Source organism: Nerophis ophidion, linkage group LG02, assembly GCF_033978795.1.
Source record: "Nerophis ophidion isolate RoL-2023_Sa linkage group LG02, RoL_Noph_v1.0, whole genome shotgun sequence".
NCBI lineage: Eukaryota > Metazoa > Chordata > Actinopteri > Syngnathiformes > Syngnathidae > Nerophis > Nerophis ophidion.
Window position 1 is genome coordinate 21,542,511 of NC_084612.1, and position 23,059 is coordinate 21,565,569.

A 23,059-nucleotide genomic window follows, 5' to 3' on the forward strand; every position below is an offset into this window, starting at 1 on the left:
GAATGAGGTGGTTCGAGCATCTGCTCAGGGTGCCACCCGAACGCCTCCCTAGGGTTGTGTTTAGGGCACGGGGAAAACTATGTCTCGCGGCTGGCCTCGGAACGCCTTGGGATCCCCGGGAGGAGCTGGACGAAGTGGCTGGGGAGAGGGAAGTATGGTTTTCCCTGCTAAGGCTGCTGCCCCCGCGACCTAACCTCGGATAAGCGGAAGAAAATGGATGGATGGATATTCTAGTTTTAAATGATCATACAAAACAACATATGTAAAGGTGGCCTGAGACTTTGTCACAGTACTGTTTATGACAATAAAGTTAAGTTAATTTGTTAACTTACTCAGCTCTTCTTTACTTGACATACTGAGTATTCTTAATAAACACATAAATAAACACATCTGCGGTCCACTCCAAGGTTTCTCATTGTCATCCCGTTGGGTTGAGTTTTTTCTTGCCCTGATATGGGATCTGAGTTAAGGTAATGTGTGGAGTTCCCCAGGGTTCAGTCCTTGGCCCTGCACTCTTCAGCATATACATGCTGCCACTAGGTGACATAATACGCAAATACGGTGTTAGCTTTCACTGTTATGCTGATGACACCCAACTCTACATGCCCCTAAAGCTGACCAACACGCCGGACTGTAGTCAGCTGGAGGCGTGTCTTAATGAAATTAAACAATGGATGTCCGCTAACTTTTTGCAACTCAACGCCAAAAAAACGGAAATGCTGATTATCGGTCCTGCTAGACACCGACCTCTATTTAATAATACAACTTTAACATTTGACAACCAAACAATTAAACAAGGCGACTCGGTAAAGAATCTGGGTATTATCTTCGACCCAACTCTCTCCTTTGAGTCACACATTAAAAGCGTTCCTAAAACGGCCTTCTTTTATCTCCGTAATATCGCAAAAATTCGCTCCATTCTGTCCATTAAAGACGCTGAGATCATTATCCATGCGTTTGTTACGTCTCGCCTCGATTACTGTAACATATTATTTTCGTGTCTCCCCATGTCTAGCATTAAACGATTACAGTTGGTACAAAATGCGGCTGCTAGACTTTTGACAAAAACAAGAAAGTTTGATCACATTACGCCTATACTGGCTCACCTGCACTGGCTTCCTGTGCACTTAAGATGTGACTCTAAGGTTTTACTACTTACGTATAAAATACTACACGGTCTAGCTCCATCCTATCTTGCCGATTGTATTGTACCATATGTCCCGGCAAGAAATCTGCGTTCAAAGGACTCCGGCTTATTAGTGATTCCCAAAGCCCCAAAAAAGTCTGCGGGCTATAGAGCGTTTTCATTTTGGGCTCCAGTACTCTGGAATGCCCTCCCGGTAACAGTTCGAGATGCTACCTCAGTAGAAGCATTTAAGTCTCACCTTAAAACTCATTTGTATACTCAAGCCTTTAAATAGACTCCCTTTTTTAGACCAGTTGATCTGCCGTTTCTTTTCTTTTTCTCCTATGTCCCACTCTCCCTTGTGGAGGGGGTCCGGTCCGATTGGATGACGTATTGGCTGTCCAGACCCAGGATAAACCGCTCATCCAGAGTCGGGACCCAGATGGACCGCTCACCTGTGTATCGGCTTGGGACATCCCTGCGCTGCTGATCCGCCTCCACTTGGGATGGTTTCCTGCTGGCTCCGCTGTGAACGGGACTCTCGCTGCTGTGTTGGATCCGCTTTGAACTGGACTCTCGCGGCTGTGTTGGATCCATTATGGATTGAACTTTCACAGTATCATGTTAGATCCGCTCGACATCCATTGCTTTCGTCCTCTCCAAGGTTCTCATAGTCATCATTGTCACCGACGTCCCACTGGGTCATCATTGTCACCGACGTCCCACTGGGTGTGAGTTTTCCTTGCCCTTATGTGGGCCTACCGAGGATGTCGTGGTGGTTTGTGTTGTGGTTTGTGCAGCCCTTTGAGACACTAGTGATTTAGGGCTATATAAGTAAACATAGATTGATTGATTGATTGATGTTGTTGTGGCTTGTGCAGCCGTTTGAGACACTTGTGATTTAGGGCTATATAAATGAACTTTGATTGATGGACTTTATATTGATCATGATATACACAGCATATGCTGTCTGGCTGGCTGTGTACAAACAAAACATGTGGGCTAATACTTTACAGATACTGTAATATGATTGTTCATGTTTTTCAGTCAGTACAGATTGGTGTCTTATCGCATTACAAACTCAAACGTGTTTCGTGTTGACGCAGTTGCTAGCTTATCTCTTTCCGTAGATAGCTTTTACAGCCAATATAGTGGCACGCTGATGTGTTTGCTCCTACAAAAACAATGTTGTTACAGCTTGGTTATTATACAGGCTACTGAACGTAAATAAAGTATTGTTGACAGTTTTTGAATGCATTTTTAAAGTCATTTACAGGTAGAATGGATTGCTCCCATGAGCTACATTGTTAGCCACCAAGAACGCGCAGATTTCTACATGTTAGAATGAAAAAACAAACAAAAACCTACTGTCTTCTTGTCTCTCATAATGATTGTGAATGGTTGGCAAAATTCCCCAAAAAGTGCAAGGGGTGATTGTATCACCCACTTGGTTTCGCCTAATGGTGATATTTCAATCATGCATACAGTTACAATGTGGTACATTACATATTTTCAATTTCACATTTCAACATGTCTGAAAAGAATAAGGAAGAAGCAGAGCTAATTTAATCCTATGATATGATACAATAATACATTTTCCAATTAAAATTGAGGCCCAAGTAGATCTCAATAGATTGTGCAAGTGTACCTAATGTTATGGCCAGACAAAGTTAGGAAGAATTTAAGGATATCTGGTTGTGTGTGTGTTTTAAAGGCCTACTCCCTCGTCGCATGTTATTACCTGGTAACAGGTGCAGGCCTCCACGGCGACCCTGTACTGTGTGTAAGGCTGTAAACCATGAAGTGTCTGCTGATGGGATGTCCCCTCTGAGAGCTACCAAAAAGCAGGACAGAGTTTGTGTTCATTCCACTTTGGGGGTTTCACACTACTAAGAAAGTGAAAGTAGAGGAGTTAGAGTTTTCTTTACCAGAGTGATGTCGTCGTTGCGGTCAAGAGAGAATACGCGGTAGAGACTGACAATGCCATTGAGCCGGGCCGGAGGTTGCATGTCCACCACTGCTGTGGTTGCAGAGACGTGCAGGAAGGTGGGTGGAGCTATACCCTCAGGTGGGGCAGGTCCAGTTGTCCCATTGACCCACTGGCTAGGAGAGCGGCCGGCTGAGTTTACTGCCCACAGCTGAGGATAGAACATATAGTATTAGGATTTCAGACGCATGTTATCAGCGCTTAATAAAAATGTCTCTTCATTAGCGGGCCGACAACAGGATATAAGTCAATTTATCGGATCATCCATCAAAACTAGCATCGGGCGTGAGAGCGAAACCTTTTCACCATGCAAGGCAACGCTAACATATCTGCATGACAATTACTTTTCACCTTCATCAAGGAGTTACTCACACAGTAATCTTATTTGTGTGCTTGTGGTGGCTGTAATTAGAGGGTGTACACAACACAGGGTCACGCAGGGGTGTAAATTTGCATGTGTAAGTCATCTGTAGCCTGTCACAAGTAGTGCACCGGGCAGATGGATGGGTCTAAGCTTTTTGTGTGTGTGTGTGTGTGTGTGTGTGTGTGTGTGTTGTTTGCAGGACCAACATGGTGAGGCCTGAGCGTGGATGCATGCGCGTGCATCATGTTAAGAGTTGAATTAACCTCAATAATAGTCAATTAGGATGTGATCAATCAGAGTGATTGATCTAAGTGACAGCACAGATGGACTGAGGAGGTGGAATGGAAGATGAAGATTGAAAATGAGGAGGGCTGAAGCAAGAGCGGCCAAAATACAAACAAAGGCAGGCTACTAAGAAATGAGGCACATGTAGAATTATTTGCTATGGATAAGATATCATTGCTGAAATATAAAACGTAATTTGAAGTATTGCTATTTTCCACTGCAGCAATCCCAAAATAATTATTAGAATAAGTCGTTAAATGCATACTTCTAACAAACACAGAAGATACATAAGAAGTGTACCTGAAAAAATCTTGTTTATAAAGCTGTAACTGCAGAATAACTACAACATAATAACATGTTAACTTGTGAATAAAAGTGACATTTGGTCATTTTCATCTTTTCTTACTTATAAATGTTGTTATAATGTTGGATAACACGTCAAAACCATAAGGTTCATGCATTTGGGCATGAGCTTGCACACAGTTTTGGATGCCTCTGAATGTTGTGTTTTGCATACTTTTTTTTGACAATGTGCCATTTGTAAAGTCACAGATTGCTCGACATATTTAAGTGGGCATCCTCGTACATGCTGTAGCAAGCTTTCTGCCCGTCTGCTGAGCTGAAACTGTTGCTTGCAGTCTCCTGTGTTATTCCTTCTCGTTTCATGCCCACTCTGATGTCTACAAAATAAATACTGCCGTGTTTATTTGATCACCCATTGTACACGGGACCGTTTCGTCAATATGGGAAAATAAACTGAGACAAATAAGACATTCGACACCACCTACTCAGTGGCTTAGTGGTTAGAGTGTCTGCCCTGAGATCGGTAGGTTGTGAGTTCAAACCCCGGCCGAGTCATACCAAAGACCATAAAAATGGGACCCATTACCTCCCTGTTTGGCACTTAGCATCAAGGGTTGGAATTGGGGGTTGAATCACAAAAAATGATTCCCGGGAGCAGCACCGCTGCTGCCCACTGCTCCCCTCACCTCCCAGGGGGTGATCAAGGGGATGGGTCAAATGCAGAGGACAAATTTCACCACACCTAGTGTGTGTGTGACAATCATTGGTACTTAAACTTAACTTAGTACTCGGTTTGAGGCAACAAAATGATTACCATTTTCAGCTAATCCGGCATGCGCACTATAACGACGTGTGACATGCAATGAGATATATGTTGGTAAATGCACTTTTTGTTTGATGTAGCATTGTGCGACACACAATGTTGTGCGCTGCAAATCTAGTTACAGTTAATGAAGTTTAGTTTCGACTGTCAGGAAAAGAAAAATAGCGGTGAAAATATAATTTCCGATACTTTTGGAAAAAGTGGTGCATGATTTCATTTTCAACACCTCTACACATGAACCATTTGCAGACATACTAAAAGTGGGTTATAAATGTGACTGTATAGCAAAATTACACCAAAGCATATTCAATACATATTCTCTAGACCACAAGGAAGTGTGTTAAATATAGATTCATCATAGGTCCCCTTTAAATAACACACGCTTCATATAATCGACCACAACTATACACAAATGCAGTACAAGTTACTTTAGTTGTTAGGTAAAGGTGGAATAATATAAACGCGAACGGGCATTAACCCTGGAATATCATATGAACTCATAATGAGACACGTTTGGCCATAAAAGCCCAGTCGGGACATCATATAAAAAAACGGTGATAAAATATAAATGGAGATCTTGTGTGTTGTGTGATTCTACTCCCAGTTATCCCACAAAGAAGTCAACCTAACCATTAAAGTGTCTGCTTTTTTAAAGGGGAAGCCAGGAGCTGATGTGATGTCCAATATAGAGGTCCTCTTTTGTCAATGCACTTTTTTGATACTATAGTAGTAGTACTACTACTAATGAAATACTAATAGTATTACTAATTATAAAATGAATCAAAACCAGGTTTCGAATAACGTTGTTACTGTTTGTAATATGTTGTTACTCCATTACACTCTTTGTTGCATTGTCTTAGCAGTGTACTTGTTCCTAAGTTTGCAATGAAACGTACACTTTAATATATATTTTTTAAATCGTTTATACCTAAATAGTCATATTTGTATTTGTTTAAAAAAAAAAATATTGTCCCGTAAACTTTAGGCTGTAAAATCTGCTCACAATATCGTCAATTTAGGCTTCCGTGCTACCCATATTGTTGTATGTATAAAACTGACCCCACATCTAACTCTTTGTAGGACTGTCATCACATGAAAACATGCTCCCATTATTTGCCTGGCAACAACAATGCTCCGCACGAAGCAGCAGAACAGTTAAAAAGTCCTGTGCGGCAAAACGTGATAAAAGTTTATTTTGCATAGACGTAAGAGAGAGAAAAAGTTGCATAGCTGAGATCACCTTCACCTTGATCCATTTGTCGTTCTTAAATCATACACAGATTCTTTACTGCTGTCACTGCTCTTGTTCTCTCACATCCTATTGGGCCACCATTTGGCTTGTTAGACACAAAATAAAAATACACCACGTTTGCCACCATGGCAACAAACGACTTCAGGGAACTTCCCGGGTGAAACCGAGTGTTTCAATTGGACTGTTGGACCGCGGACGCAGTGGTGGCGCTCTGATAGGCTGACAGAGCCACTTGGCGGGTGCATCCACTTGGGGTGAAGGGGCTAAGTTGTGTGAAAGTGTGCAGTAATTAAAAGGAGGCATAAAGCTGTCAATAGGAGCTTATGACCCAGTGTAATTAGCCTAATATGATTTCTCTCTCTGGCAGTGCTGACGTATCGTCCTTGTGTATGTGTGAAGCATCAAGACGGAGACAGTAAGAGCCTGTAAACACAGCAGAACAAGATGGATAGAGCAACACGCAGGGAAGTAGATTAAACTTGCCATTTACTTGTCATTTTGTGATAGAAATGATAGCTTGGTGAGTGACAAGGAAGAAACAAGAGATTTATAGTGTATGACCGGATGTTGTGACTCACATGTGAAGCACACCTGAAAGTCCACGTGATCATGAACAACACAAACATGGCAACATGCTCCGCAGTCTGCGCCACTGGAAAATCCCCAGGGGACATGTAGCGGTCACCATTAAAAGGTCTTTCCAATACAAGCACTGTTACCAAGGGGACTAACGGATAATTCGATTGGCTGGCCGGTAATCAGCAAGTGGGGTGCTCTGAGGGCGCCATGATTAATGGCGCTGTTGCCCGCCCGTCATCTCCCAAAGCTCCTCCTTTCCCCTCCTTCCTCCTGTCATAAATTAGGACCCTCGTAAATAAAAACAGCACCACAATCAGGCAAACTCAATCAATTACACAGGTTCTCTGGCCTCGGCTCGTACGTCTGACAGGCAGGGATGCTAATGTTATTGTTGCTTCCAAAGGGCTCGCCTGTCAATTAACGGATCAACACAACAGGACGAATATGGAGCCCTCTATTTACCACCTGTCTGATTACTTGGCTCAAGCATTAGTGTGTGGATGACTCTATCAGTAGATTTGTGTGGGAGGATGTGATTAGACTTCATCTTTAAATTGAAGTTCACATATCACAGGAAAACTTAACTGCGACAAATTAAATGACTACCAAATAATAGCACTATACCTGGTACTGATATGCAGTAAATGGCTGGAGTCCCTCATCCTTGCAACTTGTGGATGAGTTACTGTAGACAAGTGTTGCTGCATCCCTTCTGTGGGCATCAGTGGTGGGTTCCAGCAGTCTGCGGTACACCTCGTAATGCAGCTTCCTCCCATTTGGTCGAGCCGGAGGGGACCAAGTTAGCAGGAAGGCGGTCTGGTGGCCTGTGTTGGGATCTGGCTGCAGGTCCAACAGTGGCGCCGTCTGTCCAGCAGGGGGAGCCTCCGGCGTGAGTATGGATGACCAGTCGCTGGACGAGCAGCCCAGTTCTGTGCAAGCCTCCAGCCTCACCTCATATCTGCACATACAGTATTAAAAAAAGCAATCAGTGCTCTATGATGACACAACCGGACGGCGGTAAGCCTGAATACTTAAAGTATGTATCACTTGTATTATTAAATGATTTTATTCAGTCATTGTGTAGGACAGGACTATACCTGCACACATTTGCAAAAGTTGTACCAAAATTATGCCTTTGCAACGTTTAAAATACTTTGTTTGAAAAGAAACTGTCAACAATATTCTAATTGTATTACTGGAGTTTTTTATGTGTGGCATGTGTGTCTATTTCCTTGTTTTATTGTATTTGATTCACTCAATATTAAATAAAAATAATTCACATAATTCACAATAAAATACATAATAAATGAAAAAGAAAAGAAAAAAGTGTTAACTTATATCTTCCGCCATTCACAAAATACGATATTAGTTATTCAACTCTGAAAACTATTAAGGCTATGCATGTTCAAATTTGCAAATTTGAGTTGTAGCAAAAATTATGCTTAGAACATTCATAGACATATTAAGGCCATATTTATATTTCATGACACACAACCAAAAACAGCTTATTCAGTCATATATTTTCATTATCATTACTTATTTTTTTTTTTAAATCCAGACAGGAAATTGAAATTGTTTTGTTTTACTTTCAAGTTTGTTGCATAAACAAACACAGTTGATTCAAATGCATTGTCACTGTTCTAAAACGAAATTAATAAAACCAATTTTTGTTTATTTTATGTTGTAATTACATTCTCTTTCTAGAAATCTGTTATGAATATTGTTGGTATATATTTTTTGTGCTTTAAACATAATATTTTGAATAATATAATGTACGAGTTCATTACATTTCAATAAGTTTTACTTTTTGAAAATTAGGTTTGAGCGTTTCCTGTATCAATATCAACTTATGACGCTTACAGCTCTCTTCTGTTAAAGAAGGATTGAATAGAAATATCTTTTACAGACATTACCCCACATACGAAACAATCAATGAATTGTACAAAAATATATACAATGATTTTTTTATTTAGCCAATCCTTTGGCTTGTGTAAACTCGCTAAAGGTTTAGCTTTGTATAATTTATGTGATTCCTGTGATACATTTTCATCAATCATAACACCCCAAAGCAATCAATTTTGTTTTTAAATATCAACTACTTTGACATATAACTTAGTTCTGACCGTATTTTAAGAAAAGCCTATTAACATCAAACCCTCTTAAATAAAGTAACCAAGACGTCAGAAACAGCTCTCAATATATTATATAAAGTATAACATTCATAATAATGAATGTTATACTTTTTCAAGTCTGGGTAAAAGCAAATTGTATGTGGGTTCATCTAAAAACAATGTGTTTGGTAAATGCATATTGCAATATAAAAGATAATACTTCACATGGAATGGTCACACAATCAACTGCTGTGTGGTTCACTTAGTATTTTGCATATGCAATTTCAACTCAGAATCCATTGTGGTGCATTCAATTTTCAGTGGAATTATAAAATACTGAGGGAGTCAAACCACAGGGCTGTTGAGGACTTCTTGCCTGCTAAGAAAATATAGTAGGAGAAATAGACAATACATGAAAATGAGTTTGACACCTGTGATATTTAACATTAGACTTTAAAGGGAAGATAAGTACATGACATGCAAATATAAACTTGCACATTGAGAATTGAGGAGGAACTGTGTCCAGATTAATGGGTAAACATGGACACTGAGACTTGAGTGTTGAGACACTTAGATCAAAATGTTGCTATGAATGAGGGAACAAATAATGTAACAATCCCACTCCTTATCTGTTTAAAAATAAATTAATAAATAAAAAAAGTTCATAAATACCTGCGGTATGGAGCGAGCCCCTGCAGAGTGGTACGTCTCTCTAAGAAGACACTGTCCTCTGGAGTGTACACAGTGCTGGTCACACTAAGCTGGATGGGATCTCGATGATGTACTGTGTAACTTATAAGGTCTCCATTAGGACGGGCAGGTATGCTCCACTCTACTTTCACCTAAATGGGACAATGAAAACACCAGGTAAGTCTCTAAGAATGACCCCCCAGCCACCTTTTTAGGAATTTCTGCTAGAAAGATCCAATACAAAAATATTTGTCTTTACAAAAATGTTATTTCGAAACATATTGTTCAACTTAAACTTCTCTGACGTAAGCATAATCTTCTTTATAGAAGTGGATTTTTAGCTCTGTAAAACACTTGCCTTGTGTATAAATTGTGCTCTAAAATAAACTTGCCTTGCTACAGATCTCATTAGATTAAAGACCTGCTGAAATGAGATTTTCTTATTTAAACGGGGATAGCAGGTCCATTCTATATGTCATACTTGATCATTTCGCGATATTGCCATATTTTTGCTGAAAGGATTTAGTAGAGAACATCGACGATAAAGTTCGCAACTGGAGAAAAGCCCTGCCTCTACCGGAAGTCGCAGACGATTACGTCACATGTTCATGGCTCCTCATAGATTCACATTGATTTTAATGGGAGCCTCCAACAAAAAAAGCTATTCGGACCGAGAAAACGACAATTTCCCCATTAATTTGAGCGTGGATGAAAGATTCGTGTTTGAGGATATTGATAGCGACGGACTAGAAAAAAAAAAAACAAGTAAAAAAAAAAACGCGATTGCAATCGCGTTGCATTGAGACGGATTCATATGTTTTAGAGACATTTACTAAGATAATTCTGGGAAATCCCTTATCGTTCTATTGTGTTGCTAGTGTTTTAGTGAGTTTAACAGTACCTGATAGTCGGAAGTGTACGTCCAAGCCGGGTGTTGACGCGCAGTGTCTCGAGGTAGTCGACGCCAGCTGTACGGGAGGCGCAAGCTCAGCTGATATCCGGTAAGTAGCATTTTTTTAACACCACCATTTTCTCACCGAAACCTGCTGGTTGACATTCGGTTGGGATTCATGCTTGTTGTGATCCATAGGAAAGCTTCACCTCCGTGAATTTTAAACAAGGAATCACCGTGTGTTTGTGTGGCTAAAGGCTAAAGCTTCCCAACTCCATCTTTCTACTTTGACTTCTCCAATATTAATTGAACAAATTGCAAAAGATTCAGCAACACAGATCTCCAAAATACTGTGTAATTATGCGGTTAAAGCAGACGACTTTTAGCTGTGTGTGTGTGTGCAGCGCTCATATTCATAACAGCCTGTGACGTCACGCGTACACGTCATCATTACGCGACATTTTCAAGAAAAAAGTCCCGGGAGATTTAAAATTGCAATTTAGTAAACTAAAAAGGCCGTATTGGCATGTGTTGCAATTTTAATATTTCATCATTGATATATAAACTATCAGACTGCGTGGTGGGTAGTAGTGGGTTTCAGTAGGCCTTTAAGGAGTACGAACATTTTACCATCTTACAGTATAACAACCCGCAATTATATTTGATTTTGATTCCTAGGACGATTATTCTTTTCAGAATCGACTATGGATTTAACACGCTTCAAACAGATTCTTTCAAAATATGTGTTGTATAAATGATAATACAAGTTTTTCAAAACAGGTTAAATGTTACAAAAGCTTTACTAGGCTACTGGTATATGACATACATGTGCAACGAGTAACCATGGAGATGTATTTTTAAAAATAGATCCTTGAAAAGTTTCAATCAATTCACAATTGTAATAAATAAGAATCCATCCATCCATATTCTACCGCATGTCTCTTTCAGGGTCGCAGGGGTGCTGGTGCCTATCCCAGCTGCATTTGGGCAGAGGTCGCGACCTCATCGAATCACAGATGTTAACTGATTTTTTCAGCACCCCTAGGTGTCCCCGATCTTATTTGCACCAGGGACTGGTTTAATGTAGGCATTATTTTCGCATGTGGCACATGAATATAGAAAAAACAAGGGCATGAAAAATACAACTCACCATAACGCATCACTTATTCCCTTTACAAAAAAGCTCTCAAAGGCTTTTGTTTACTAGTAGTTTTTGCTTGACTGTGGGCTTATTTTTTTGGCTAACGTATTTAATGCTGTGAGCAATAATACCAATATTTTAACTTACTAGCCAAGGGAGATGTGTATTTTCTTCCTTGGACATACTTTATTCTACAATCTAGCACACTTGCACTTTAGCGCTATAGTCTTTGGCACTTCAACTACCGTACTATGGTGACTTTATACCTGATCTGCCCTGAGCTAAGGTCATGCAGCAACTTACTGTTTTACAGTAAATGGGTCTCCATTTTATTGTATTATTATATCTGAGTATCTTATTGTACTGTTCATGTCTGATGTTGGTGCTGTCTAACTTAACTTTGTATGGACCGTATTGCAGTCTCCTCTGTATCAACCATATTGCAGTCCCCTCTGCATCAACCTTCAGAGGGGACTGCAGATGGTAATCAGATTTAGGGTAAAATCTGGAAACTTTACATTTTATATATTCCTTTCCTGTTCCTGTATTCATTTTATATGTCCCATTAACAACGATATAAGAATTATATCAAATGGCAACTTCACCCCGAGAGGCACAAAATGGATGGATGGATAGCAACTTCATATCAGGAGTTAAATTATACGTCCATAAATAAGCTTATTTGTGTGTATAATGGGACATGCAAATGTTAAGAGAAAATGCCGTCGTTTATCTAATTTTCCTGTGCGGCACGGTAGCAAATGTGTTGTTGGGGACCACTTCCCAAGCGTCTCACCTGACCGGCTCCCAGAGGTGACAACATGGGTAGACCGACACCAGAAGGAGCCGCTGGGTGAGTTTTTGCTTTGGCTGCGGCGCTGCTCACAGCCCCTCTGCTGTTGTTGGCCCAGACAAAGTAGCTGTACTCCACACTCGGCAGAAGAGTGAAGTCGTGGTAGTGAGTATTGGAGCCCACGTAGATAACTTCACCATCTCTACGGAGTTCATAAGCTGTGATGATGCCGTTAGGGTTCTGTGGTGGTCCCCAGCTAACTTCTACTGACTCTGGACCAGTGACCTGAAGCAGATAGATAAAAGACAAGTTGGATGGCTGGCTTAAGTGCTACCTTGACATGCCAACATACTTTCAAAGTGGGGATAGGCATATCCAGTGGAGGAGCCTCCTCTGTCATAGTAAATGTTGCTGTGCTGGCAGTGCATCCACCACTAGTGCAGGCTAACAGTACTAACTGGTAGGACGTGTAAGGATGGAGATGTGACATCACTGTCTTCAAGTCTTTTCCACGATAAGCCTCTTGGCTATTCACTTTTAGAACATATTCAGTCACCTCCCCGTTCTGGGTTGCTGGTGTAGCCCAGGAAATGTTCATACTGTTGGATGTGATGGAGTCCACAGTGGGAGCCTCTACAGTGGCAGGGGGAGCCTCTAAGGTAGTAATGCTAGTGTGAGGGCTTGTGAGGCATCCCTCAGATGTGCATGCTGTGATTGAATAGCTGTAGGAAACAGAAAAATATATGGAGTATAATATTTGCATTGATGTTATTGTGTGACAGTAAGCCTCACCTATAGCTTGAAAAGGGAAGGAGATCCTCGTCAGTGTAGCTGAGGACTGTTGGGTCAAAACTGAACGAGAAGCTAACATTGTTTCTCTGGATCCTGTAAGACTGGAGCAACCCATTAGGTTCTAAAGGTGGAGTCCAGGAAACCAACACTTCACTGGGTCGACCCTTAACGTGACTCACTGTTGGTGGAGGGAGGCCACGAGGAGGGGCTTGCTTGGTAGTCACGGTTAACCAAGGGCTGTAGGTGTGGCCAGCAGGGTTATGGGAACGTACGGCGAACTCGTACTCAGTCCAAGGGCGCAATCCAGTCACCTTGTAATAGAAAGTGTCATTTCCTTGAGGAGAGGATTGTCTGAACAGCACCTGTTAGTGATAGCATTGTAGGTTAAGCATGACAGTAAATAATAAGTAAAACAAAATAAAAATGAGCCTTTTACAAACTTTTTCACTTGCGTCTTCCTCATTGTTTCTCCCTCTGCCCACCTGATCTTGGCTTCTTCCCAGTAAGTAGTACTCGCCAACCGGCCCATATGGATGGGCGGGAGGTCCCCAGGTAAGCAACACATGGTCTGGACCAATGAAAAGAGGTGTGGGAGAAGGCTGCGAGTCAGGCGGAGCAGCATCAGTGGTGACATATTGAGGTGGGCTCCTTGTGCATCCCGCTGATGTGCAAGCTTCAAGAGCTAGCGTGTACGTGGTCCATGGCTCCAAACGCCGAAACAGAAAGTGACGTGACAGACCACTGAACTCCAGGTTTCCCTCGCTGTACAAATTATACATCTGATAAAGAACATGAAGAACAGAAAAATGTGCGTGTCAGAAGAGTTTGTTGAGTCGTGTGTTTGCCAGCCAGGGGTGGACAAAATAAATCAATGTATTATTTAGATAGCTAACGATAATACTTATTATTTTGTCTAACAGTGCATCAATAATGTTGTATTGTTATGTTTTGAAGCAACAGGCGTATCACTATTGATCTGAATACTTTATTAAAACAAAATTGAAAATAAGAAAAATACATTATGTTTACCACATCAATGAATAAACAACTGGTATGTAAAAAAAAGTTGATCATATTTTGTTAACTACTCAATAGTTGTTTGAGAACTCTGGCGTAACTGATCACATATCTTATATTAGCATTGTAACGCCTCCTCTGTTACTTGCAATCAACTTTTTCAATACTTTTTCCAGCATGTCTCTGTGTCACAACCACATATCTCCAGGTCACTGGTTCGTGTGTGTGACAGAAAGAAAAGCTCTGACCCGCTTAGAGAGTATTTTTTGGCGCCACTTGATGGTTTGCAAGAATGCATTTCTGGATGGTAGTACTGCATAGGCCCATTAGTTTGCTGCCTAAATGCACTGCCATCGACTAAGAAACAGGAAAGAAACAGCAAGGCAGTATACTGTAGTTTAATGTGTTGATTAATAATCAATACACCTGTACAGACTCAAAACAGTAAACACAGTGCCCGAATAGTTTCCAGAATAATTCAAAATAGTTTCACAGGTGAATGCAGCTTCTCAAACTTATGTATGTGTACCTTCGCTAGAGCGGGTTTTTCCTGCTTCTTTAACCACTACTTTCATAATAAATACTGTACATTACTTTGAACATTTGCACGCAATGATGTTCAGCTTAAAGCTTTCCATGTTGAATTTGAAGACGGTCTTTTGTTATTACTATATGTACCGTGATGGCTCCATTTGGAGAACTCGGTGGATCCCAGCTGAGCAGTAAGGACCTGCCCTGCTCTTTCTGCTCCACACTGAAGTTAACCAGTCCAGATGGAGAAGCCTCCATGGTCCGAATGCCTACCCATGGACTGGACACACTGCCTGAACATGGAAAAAAACAAGGCATTTTAGGGTGTCTACAAAAAGTATTTTGATTTTGCGATTTAAAGCCACTGAATGTAATCATACCTGCGTCATTTATGGCTTCCACTAGTAGGTTGTACTCACTGTAGGGCTCAAAGCCGAAGACTGCTGCTTCTAGGACTGAACTCTAAGAAAAATATAGGATAGAGTTAAGAACATTAAAACCAAAAAATATCTAACTTAATAGGAGGTAATGCATGGAGTTGAGTAGCAGGCCGTGCCAATTGCTTTAGTCCATGTTGTTTCTTAAAAAACAACAGGGAATCACTAAGAAAAAGACAAGCTAAAATGATGTGGCATGGGATTTGTCGTGTCAACATTACAACATATTGTACTAGAAGTGGCACCCACAGACTGGCAAATGGCCGTCCCTTAAGACTGCGTTCAAAGCCTGTGGTGTATTTGTGTTACACCAACACACACCAACACCAACACACACACACGCACACGCACACGCACACACACACACACACACACACACACACACACACACACACTCATACAAACAGAGACGGTGTGCCTGCCAGTAGCTTCAGGCAGTGGGACACAGACCAAAAAAGCTGGCACTCGCAGGGAAAGTGTGTGTATAGTCAGTGTGAGTGCAACATCATTTACTAATTGATAAGAGACCACTGTTGTTTGAAAAGGGATGACATGGTTGTCAAGAATAGATCAGGATGGCTTACGGTTTAAAAAAAAAACATTAGGATATTAGCTGGTCTCAGAGCATTTATCACAACAAATTATGCCGTTTTATTTTCTTTAGTTGAGTCTGCATTTTTTTAAACTCTCACAGAAGTTAACATATGTAAAGAGATTAGCGGGTGGGGATCCAAATGGCTCAAATTCAAATTGGAGTCAAAGGAAAAAAGGCAGACAAATCGGCATGGCGGAGCACCAAGGATGAACTGCCTGAACAACAAGCCCAATACATGTCTTGACTGTTTATATGTCTGCGGGCCTACGTACACAGAAAAACAGGATTAATAAGTCCCTGGACACCTAAACACAAGCTAAATCCTCCTGCAAATCACATAAGTTTATAAGGAAGCAGACAGAGCGGGAGGGACAACTAATGACTAGAAATAAATACACAAAGTATATGAGTAATGATAGAGAGGGCAGAGAATTAAGGGAGAGTGATGAAATAAAGGTAAAAGGTGAGTAAGTAAATAACAGACGACGCAAATAAAAAGAGTAGTGACATAAGGAGGAAGAGAGGGAGACAATGAACGATTAAGCCGATAAGAGGTGAGGGGAAAAGAGAGCGAGATAGATGTTGCAAAAGGGAGAGACGGATTAAGTGAGCGCGAATGAGAGATCTCTCTACCTTAAAAGCCAGTGAAATATGTGAGGCATGTGGCCTATAAAGCGCTTAACATATGCACATTGTCAATAGCAGCATCTGGCGCTGGCAACTTTTATAGGAGCGCCGAGACTCTGCTACACGCCTCTAGATGGCAATACATTCAAACACTTTATCGCTGGAACGCACCACATTGATGGCCCCCATGCTGCGCGCACGCACGCACACACACACCCACACACACAAGTGCTATGAAATTGAGCACATCAGCCTGCTAACTGCTCGCACACACACACACGCGCACACAGTCTGTAATCAAATGCTTAAGCATAGAAGCACTCTACTATTACATTCTATTAACAGCCCCCTTAATAACAGTTTCTTCCTAATACTCATGCAAAAAAGTAACAAGATGAGGCAACACAGTTTAAGCACCAGACTAAAGTGATGACACACCAATCTCTGTTTTGAAGGACAACACAAAGGTGGTCTATCCCGTGAAAAATCTATGACAGAACTTTATCTATGCAATACTATGGAACCCTGAATTTAAAAATTCCCTCAAGTCAAACAATTCAGAGTTTAACCCAAAATATCTGAAGAAAATAAGGCTCTAAACTTGCATTAAAATCAGAAAAAACAATTGCAGTCTTGACAGATTTTTATAGTGTATACAGTAAGATTGCTCGACTTATGCTATCTGAGACTTCAGCTCAATGAGCATCGCAAGTGTTGAATCCACAATTCGGTTTGCTTTTTTTTGTGTGTGATGCCACCAATTTAGGGTTCCAGTGATGGCTAAGACAATTCGATTGATTGATTTAAACTTTTATTAGTAGATTGCACAGTACAGTATATATTCCGTACAATTGACCACTAAATGGTAACACCCGAATAAGTTTTTCAACTTGTTTAAGTCGGGGTCCACGTTAATCAATTCATGGTAAAATCTTATCATATGACAACTGTCAAACCATCAAAATGTATTGTGCATAAGCATGTGGTAAATGTGCCTCTGTCCTGGTTGCTCAATATTGCTCAAGCAAAACAAATCACATTAAAATAAGAATAGAATGTACAAAAAACCGAAACTTTGATGCCTTATATCAAAAGTAGGGCTTTCAAAAGTTAACTGATGTGAGTAGCCACAAAAAAGTATCGCATTAAACACAGATAAACCCTGCAATTTATTTTGACCCCACATGCTCTTTTATTTTAACTGTGGATGGTTACCTGAAAGGCGGTAAGAGTTGTTATACACCAGGGGTCTCAAACATGCGGACCGAGGGCCAATTGCGGCCCGCGAGACGTTATTATGCGGCTCGCACTTCGATATGACAATTTAATGTTGGTGCGGCCCGCAAGTTTGATGTGAAGGGCACTTGACAGCGTCATACTTGCCAACGTCCCCAATTCTCCCTAGAGGCCCCTGAATTTTAGGGCACCAATTCTATCGAAGCCCCTGTCGATATTTACCAGATCAACAATATTCAGAGAGTGCCATAATGGCACTGCCTTTAGCACCCCCTACATCCTGAACTGACAGCGTGCAATCCCAGTTGTATGTTGCATCTGGCCATGCAAGACGCACGTGTGGTATTGCAAAATATATTTGATCAACAGCTACACAGGTCACACTGAAGGTGGCCGTAAAAAAAAAAACTTTAACACTGTTACAAATATGTGCCAGACTGTGAACCCACACCAAACAAGAATGACAAACACATTTTGGGAGAACATCCGCATCGTAACACAACATAAGCACAACAGAACAATTACCCAGAATCCCATGCAGCCCTAACTCTTCTGGGCTATAATATACACACCGCCGCTACCCCTCACCCCCGCCCTCCCTACTTGCGTCGGTTGAGGTGTTGTTTATTGTAGCCCGGGAGACTCAGGGCTGCAAGGTGTTCTGGGTATTTGTTCTCTTGTGTTTAAGTTGTGTTAAGGTATGGAAATTCTCCCAAAAAGGGGTTGTCATTCTTGTTTGGTGTGGGTTCAAAGTGTGGTGCATATTTGTTAAAGTTGTTTATACGGCCACCCTCAGTGTGACCTGTATGGCTGTTGACCAAGTACGTTTTGCAGCCATGTACGTTCTTCTGCACAAGTCTCATACAACATGTTATGGAGCCGGCACATTGGTTGTGTGATGTAAAAGCGTGCACGATGACATGTAGTGGAGCAGTAGTCCTCTTTTAGGGGGTGCGCAAACCCCTGGAGGTACTTGAAGGTATATGCATAGGGACAAGTGAGATTTATTAAAAACATTCTAATAAATAGCGGCAATTCATAAATACTTTATAAATATGTTCATTGAATAATACTTCAATGAAATATGAATGTACGTTCATAAACTGTGAAAAAAATAATATAACAATCCAACATTCAGTGTTGACAGCTAGACTTTTTATAGACATGTTCCATAAATATTGATGTTAAAGATTTATTTTTTTGTGAAAAGTTTTTTTAGTTATTTTTATCTTTTTTTCCAAATAGTTCAAGAAAGACCACTACAAATGAGCAATATTTTGCACTGTTATACAATTTAATAAATCAGAAACTGATGACATTGTGCTATATTTTACTTCTTTATCTCTTTTTTTCAACCAAAAATGCTTTGCTCTGATTAGGGGGTACTTGAATTAAAAAAATGTTCACAGTTCACAGTGAAAAAAGGTTGAGAACCACTGTTGTAGAGGACGTTAAAGGCAGTGCAGTCACGGCAGCCCTTAATAATGTCGGCCGGAAAAAAATTGGGACAAATTCGGGAGAATGGTTGGACCGGAAGATTGTCGGGAAGTGCACTGAAATTCAGGAGTCTCCCGGAAAAATCGGGAGGGTTAGCAAGTATGTTGCTAGGGCTGGAAAGCCATTCATAGAAGATGAATTCATTAAAAAGTGCATGTTATATTTCTTAAGAAATCTTTTCTTGCGGCCCAGCCTCACCCAGTTTCTGCATCCAGTGGCCCCCAGGTAAATTGAGTTTGAGAACCCTGTTATACAGTCAGTGATCAGGTCAATGCATAGAGAGAATCCAGCTGGTGTGTTCACTAGCACATTTCACTTCAAAATACAGCCTGACTGGACAATAAATAAAACGGTTACCAAGTTTTGAGCAAATAAATGTAGTGCATTCAAGTAGCCTAAAACATTTTAAAAACTGTTGCTGAATAACATTCCCACAATATAATTGCAGTCCAAATATTGAAGTGCCTTTTAAGTAAATTTTTATTGAGCAAGCAAGTGATTGCCTGTAATTAGTCATGATTAAGTGAAACTCTAAAATGTAAATAATTTTAATTGAAAAAGTTAATTATTTGAAAGTACTAATCAAAAGGAAAAGTTTTTTATAATGAAAAAAATCAAAGGTTAAACATGCAAATAAAGCTTTTATTTTATTTTGTCAAATCTAACATGGAAGACGGGACTGCCTTTCATTTGACACATGAAAAGGAAGGTTCATGATAACCTAAAATCAATGTGCACTAGCACATACATACAGTAATGACCACGGGCCAAAATTTGTCACAAAAAAGGCAGGGGAAAGACAGTAGGGAGTGAGAGACTTGCAGAGCGACACAGGAATTGGAGAAAGTGTAAACAAGGGAGAATGCATGACATTAATGGAGAACGACGACCCATTCATTGTGTCTTCTGTTTGGTGTGCAAGCCACAGCAGGTTTCGACGCAAACCCATGCAGAAGGGTTAAAGGTCATTCTAATTGTGTGTGCATGTATAGACTAACATCTGCATGCTTCTTGTTTTCGTATTAGTTTCCAGAAGAGTGTGTGCAAGTGCATATCGCTATGTGTGTGTGATACTCAGGTGGAGAGGCATGGTGCAGCCGGAGGGAACAATGTGTGATACTAATTAAGAGTAACCATGTGTATTTGTCAGAAGAATTATGCTGATTATCTCATGAAGGCCCCAGCACTGGGCCCTGCAGAGACATGGGGACAGAACAACATTAGCATATGGCCTTAACTCACACATGCACCCCTTTGTCTCTCTATCACACACACATGCACAGGTAGCAGGAAAATGAGTGATCATACATGAGAGAAGCGTGCCCGGTGACTGGTGTGCCTCAGGTTTGTCTCTCTCCACATGCCACCTCTGCCCTCCCTGTTCCCTAATATTAAATACTGGAGAGATAACAAAGCACCATGCTGGCCAGCCTCTTGTGTGCCAACTGGTGAAATGTGCTATGATCATATTGTATTCAAGCAAAGTTCAGTTCAGCTCAAGTCAATTCTGTCCTGCAGTCAGGTCTATTAGTGCAAGCTGTGGCCTGAGCGGTGCTGAGAGAGCTGTAATTGTTTTTGGAGGTTTCTGAGGTTAGCCAGAGCACCACACGCTGCTCTTTTTTGTCCCATGCCAAGCTGGCAAGCCTTGTTCATATGTGTGTGTGTGTGTGTGTATATGTACATGTTTACTTGCCTAATTCGATGCTGCCGGAACAACTGTCCTGTGCGTGTTTGCAAATGCCCTGCATGGGTGTCCCTGCAAGTCAGTTTGCGCTAGACAAAACCTCTCACACACACACTGGACTTAAAAATTGCCATTAGGTATGTCTTGTGCGGGTGGCCAGCACAGAGGTAGCGGGAGACTGCAGGGGCCTGGAAGAGGCATGGCCTCTTCACACCAACAGCCGTGATTAGCTTTGGCGGCTCCTGACCCCGGGAAAAACATATTTAGTGCGTACATGTTCATGTGACTGTCGCAGTTGCTTGTGACATGCAGCTAAAGACCAGTCTGGTGAGACGAGAGAGATGGCTTGATCATAGCCACAAAGTAAAATACAGTAGAAACTCGAAATTCAACACAATCTATTACAGGACACTGGTGGACTTCCAAATTGTTCGGATACGGATATTTCCCATTTACAGGAACAAAAAGACAAAAAATCGAATTGTTTACACCTTTTTTTTTCTTTTTAAACTTTTATTGTGACAGCGCCTTTGACTGCATAGGACATGTACGCATTTGAACAACAGTTTAATGACAAACGCACATTTAGAAGATGAGTCCTGTCAATTGTTTTAATGTAAATATACAATTCTATACAACTTTGTTGTTTGCTAGTTGAAAAAAAGAAATGTAGACTTTATATTATTACGGGATGCAAAAATTAAAAAGAGACTGAGAATAGGCTACTAAACAAGGCAAGATACAGTTTTTACAATGGGAGAGTGAGATGTTACAGTGAAGATAAACAGTTGTTACAGTGAATTATAAAGGTAAACTCAAAAGTAGACAAAAACCGCCAAGTATATACTTGACCCCAGGGGGTTAAGCTCCTAAGTGTGTTAAAAGAAGTTAACCACTGTTAATCAAATGTTTTAACATAAACAACCATACCGTTAATAACAAGTGATGGTGCATATAGTAAATCTGGAGTCTTAAAAGAGTTTTATTTTTGTTTAACAAGCCATGTGAATAGCAAAATACTAAAGAAAAAAGTTAATCTAATAATTCTCATTGAACATAATTTTTGAGATTCTGAAGTCTATAATTCCCAAAATAGCTGGCTTAATTCAACGTTTAATTCATGTGCGTCCTACTTCAGGAGATTCCAAAGTATTTCACTGCATTTCTAATCAAGAGATATAAAAACAAAGTAGGCGTACAACAGACATTTATTGAGGCCAGTATTGATGAGGTGGAATCAACAGCATATAAACAACGGTCCAATGACAGATTCCCACAATGCACTTTCTGAAAGATTAATTACCCCACTGATTGAAGGAGAAAACTTTTGTAGGCGACGGTTATGAAAATATTTTGATAGCTAGCTGTTAAGAATTGCATCCTGCAAAACTGTCGATGCAACTATTTATTCACGTGTGAAGATTGCTCAAGATTTGACCTGAACAACTTGGACTTCACCTCTGACTGTTGACCCTAGCGCTATCTCAAGCTGTCAAATGATAATTTCAAAAAATCAGATTACTCGGTGATTACTTTGATTGATTGGATTAATCATGATTAATCACAGGTTATTCCTCGCATGCAAACATCAAATTAATAAAAAAAAAAGACCAATATTTAGACACAAATGCCATTTGTCAGAATGTCATACATGACCATTTTTTAAATGTTTTACTTGAATTATGTACTTAAAACTTGTTAACAGTTTAATCCAAAGTTAAGTTAAAGTTAAAGTACCTATGATTGTCACACACACACTAGGTGTGGTGAAATCTGTCCTCTGCATTCGACCCATCCCCTTGTTCACCCCCTGGGAGACAAGTGGAGCAGTGGGCAGCAGCGGTGCCGCGCCCGGGAATCATTTTTGGTGATTCAACCCCCAATTCCAACCCTTGATGGTGAGTGCCAAGCAGGGAGGTAATGGGTCCCATTTTTATAGTCTTTGGTATGACTCGGCCGGGGTTTGAACTCACAACGTACCGATCTCAGGGTGGACACTCTAACCACTAGGCCACTGAGTAGGACCATCTGGATGTATTTTACAGTGAAATTTGTCAGCAAGCAAAATTAATTGTGTGATTGATGAGCACATACACATTAATATTGCAATATTTCTTACGAGTCCACATCCAGATGAGCCAGATAAGGTGGTTCGGCCATCTGGTCAGAATGCCACTTGAACGCCTCTCTGGGGAGGATATTAAGGGTGGCCGACTGGAAGGAGACCATGGGTAAGACCCAGGACACAGTGGAGAGACTATGTCTTCCAGCTGTCCTGGGAACACCTCAGGATTCCA

The 23,059-nt window shown here is 40.7% G+C and overlaps 1 protein-coding gene across 5 annotated transcripts in view; it reads right to left on the reverse strand.

The window, feature by feature from the left end:
* Positions 1–23,059, reverse strand: part of ush2a (Usher syndrome 2A (autosomal recessive, mild)) — a 400,820-nt gene that overhangs the window by 20,483 nt on the left and 357,278 nt on the right. For all 5 annotated transcript variants that reach the window (XM_061879051.1, XM_061879076.1, XM_061879060.1 and 2 more), the window contains exons 75-84: positions 15,067–15,148; positions 14,834–14,979; positions 13,579–13,917; positions 13,139–13,500; positions 12,699–13,068; positions 12,350–12,631; positions 9,503–9,672; positions 7,344–7,677; positions 3,055–3,264; positions 2,868–2,960 (exon numbers count right to left, since the gene is read on the reverse strand). In XM_061879051.1, coding sequence (XP_061735035.1) covers positions 2,868–2,960; positions 3,055–3,264; positions 7,344–7,677; positions 9,503–9,672; positions 12,350–12,631; positions 12,699–13,068; positions 13,139–13,500; positions 13,579–13,917; positions 14,834–14,979; positions 15,067–15,148 — 2,388 coding nt within the window. The remainder of the gene's footprint in view (positions 1–2,867; positions 2,961–3,054; positions 3,265–7,343; positions 7,678–9,502; positions 9,673–12,349; positions 12,632–12,698; positions 13,069–13,138; positions 13,501–13,578; positions 13,918–14,833; positions 14,980–15,066; positions 15,149–23,059) is intronic.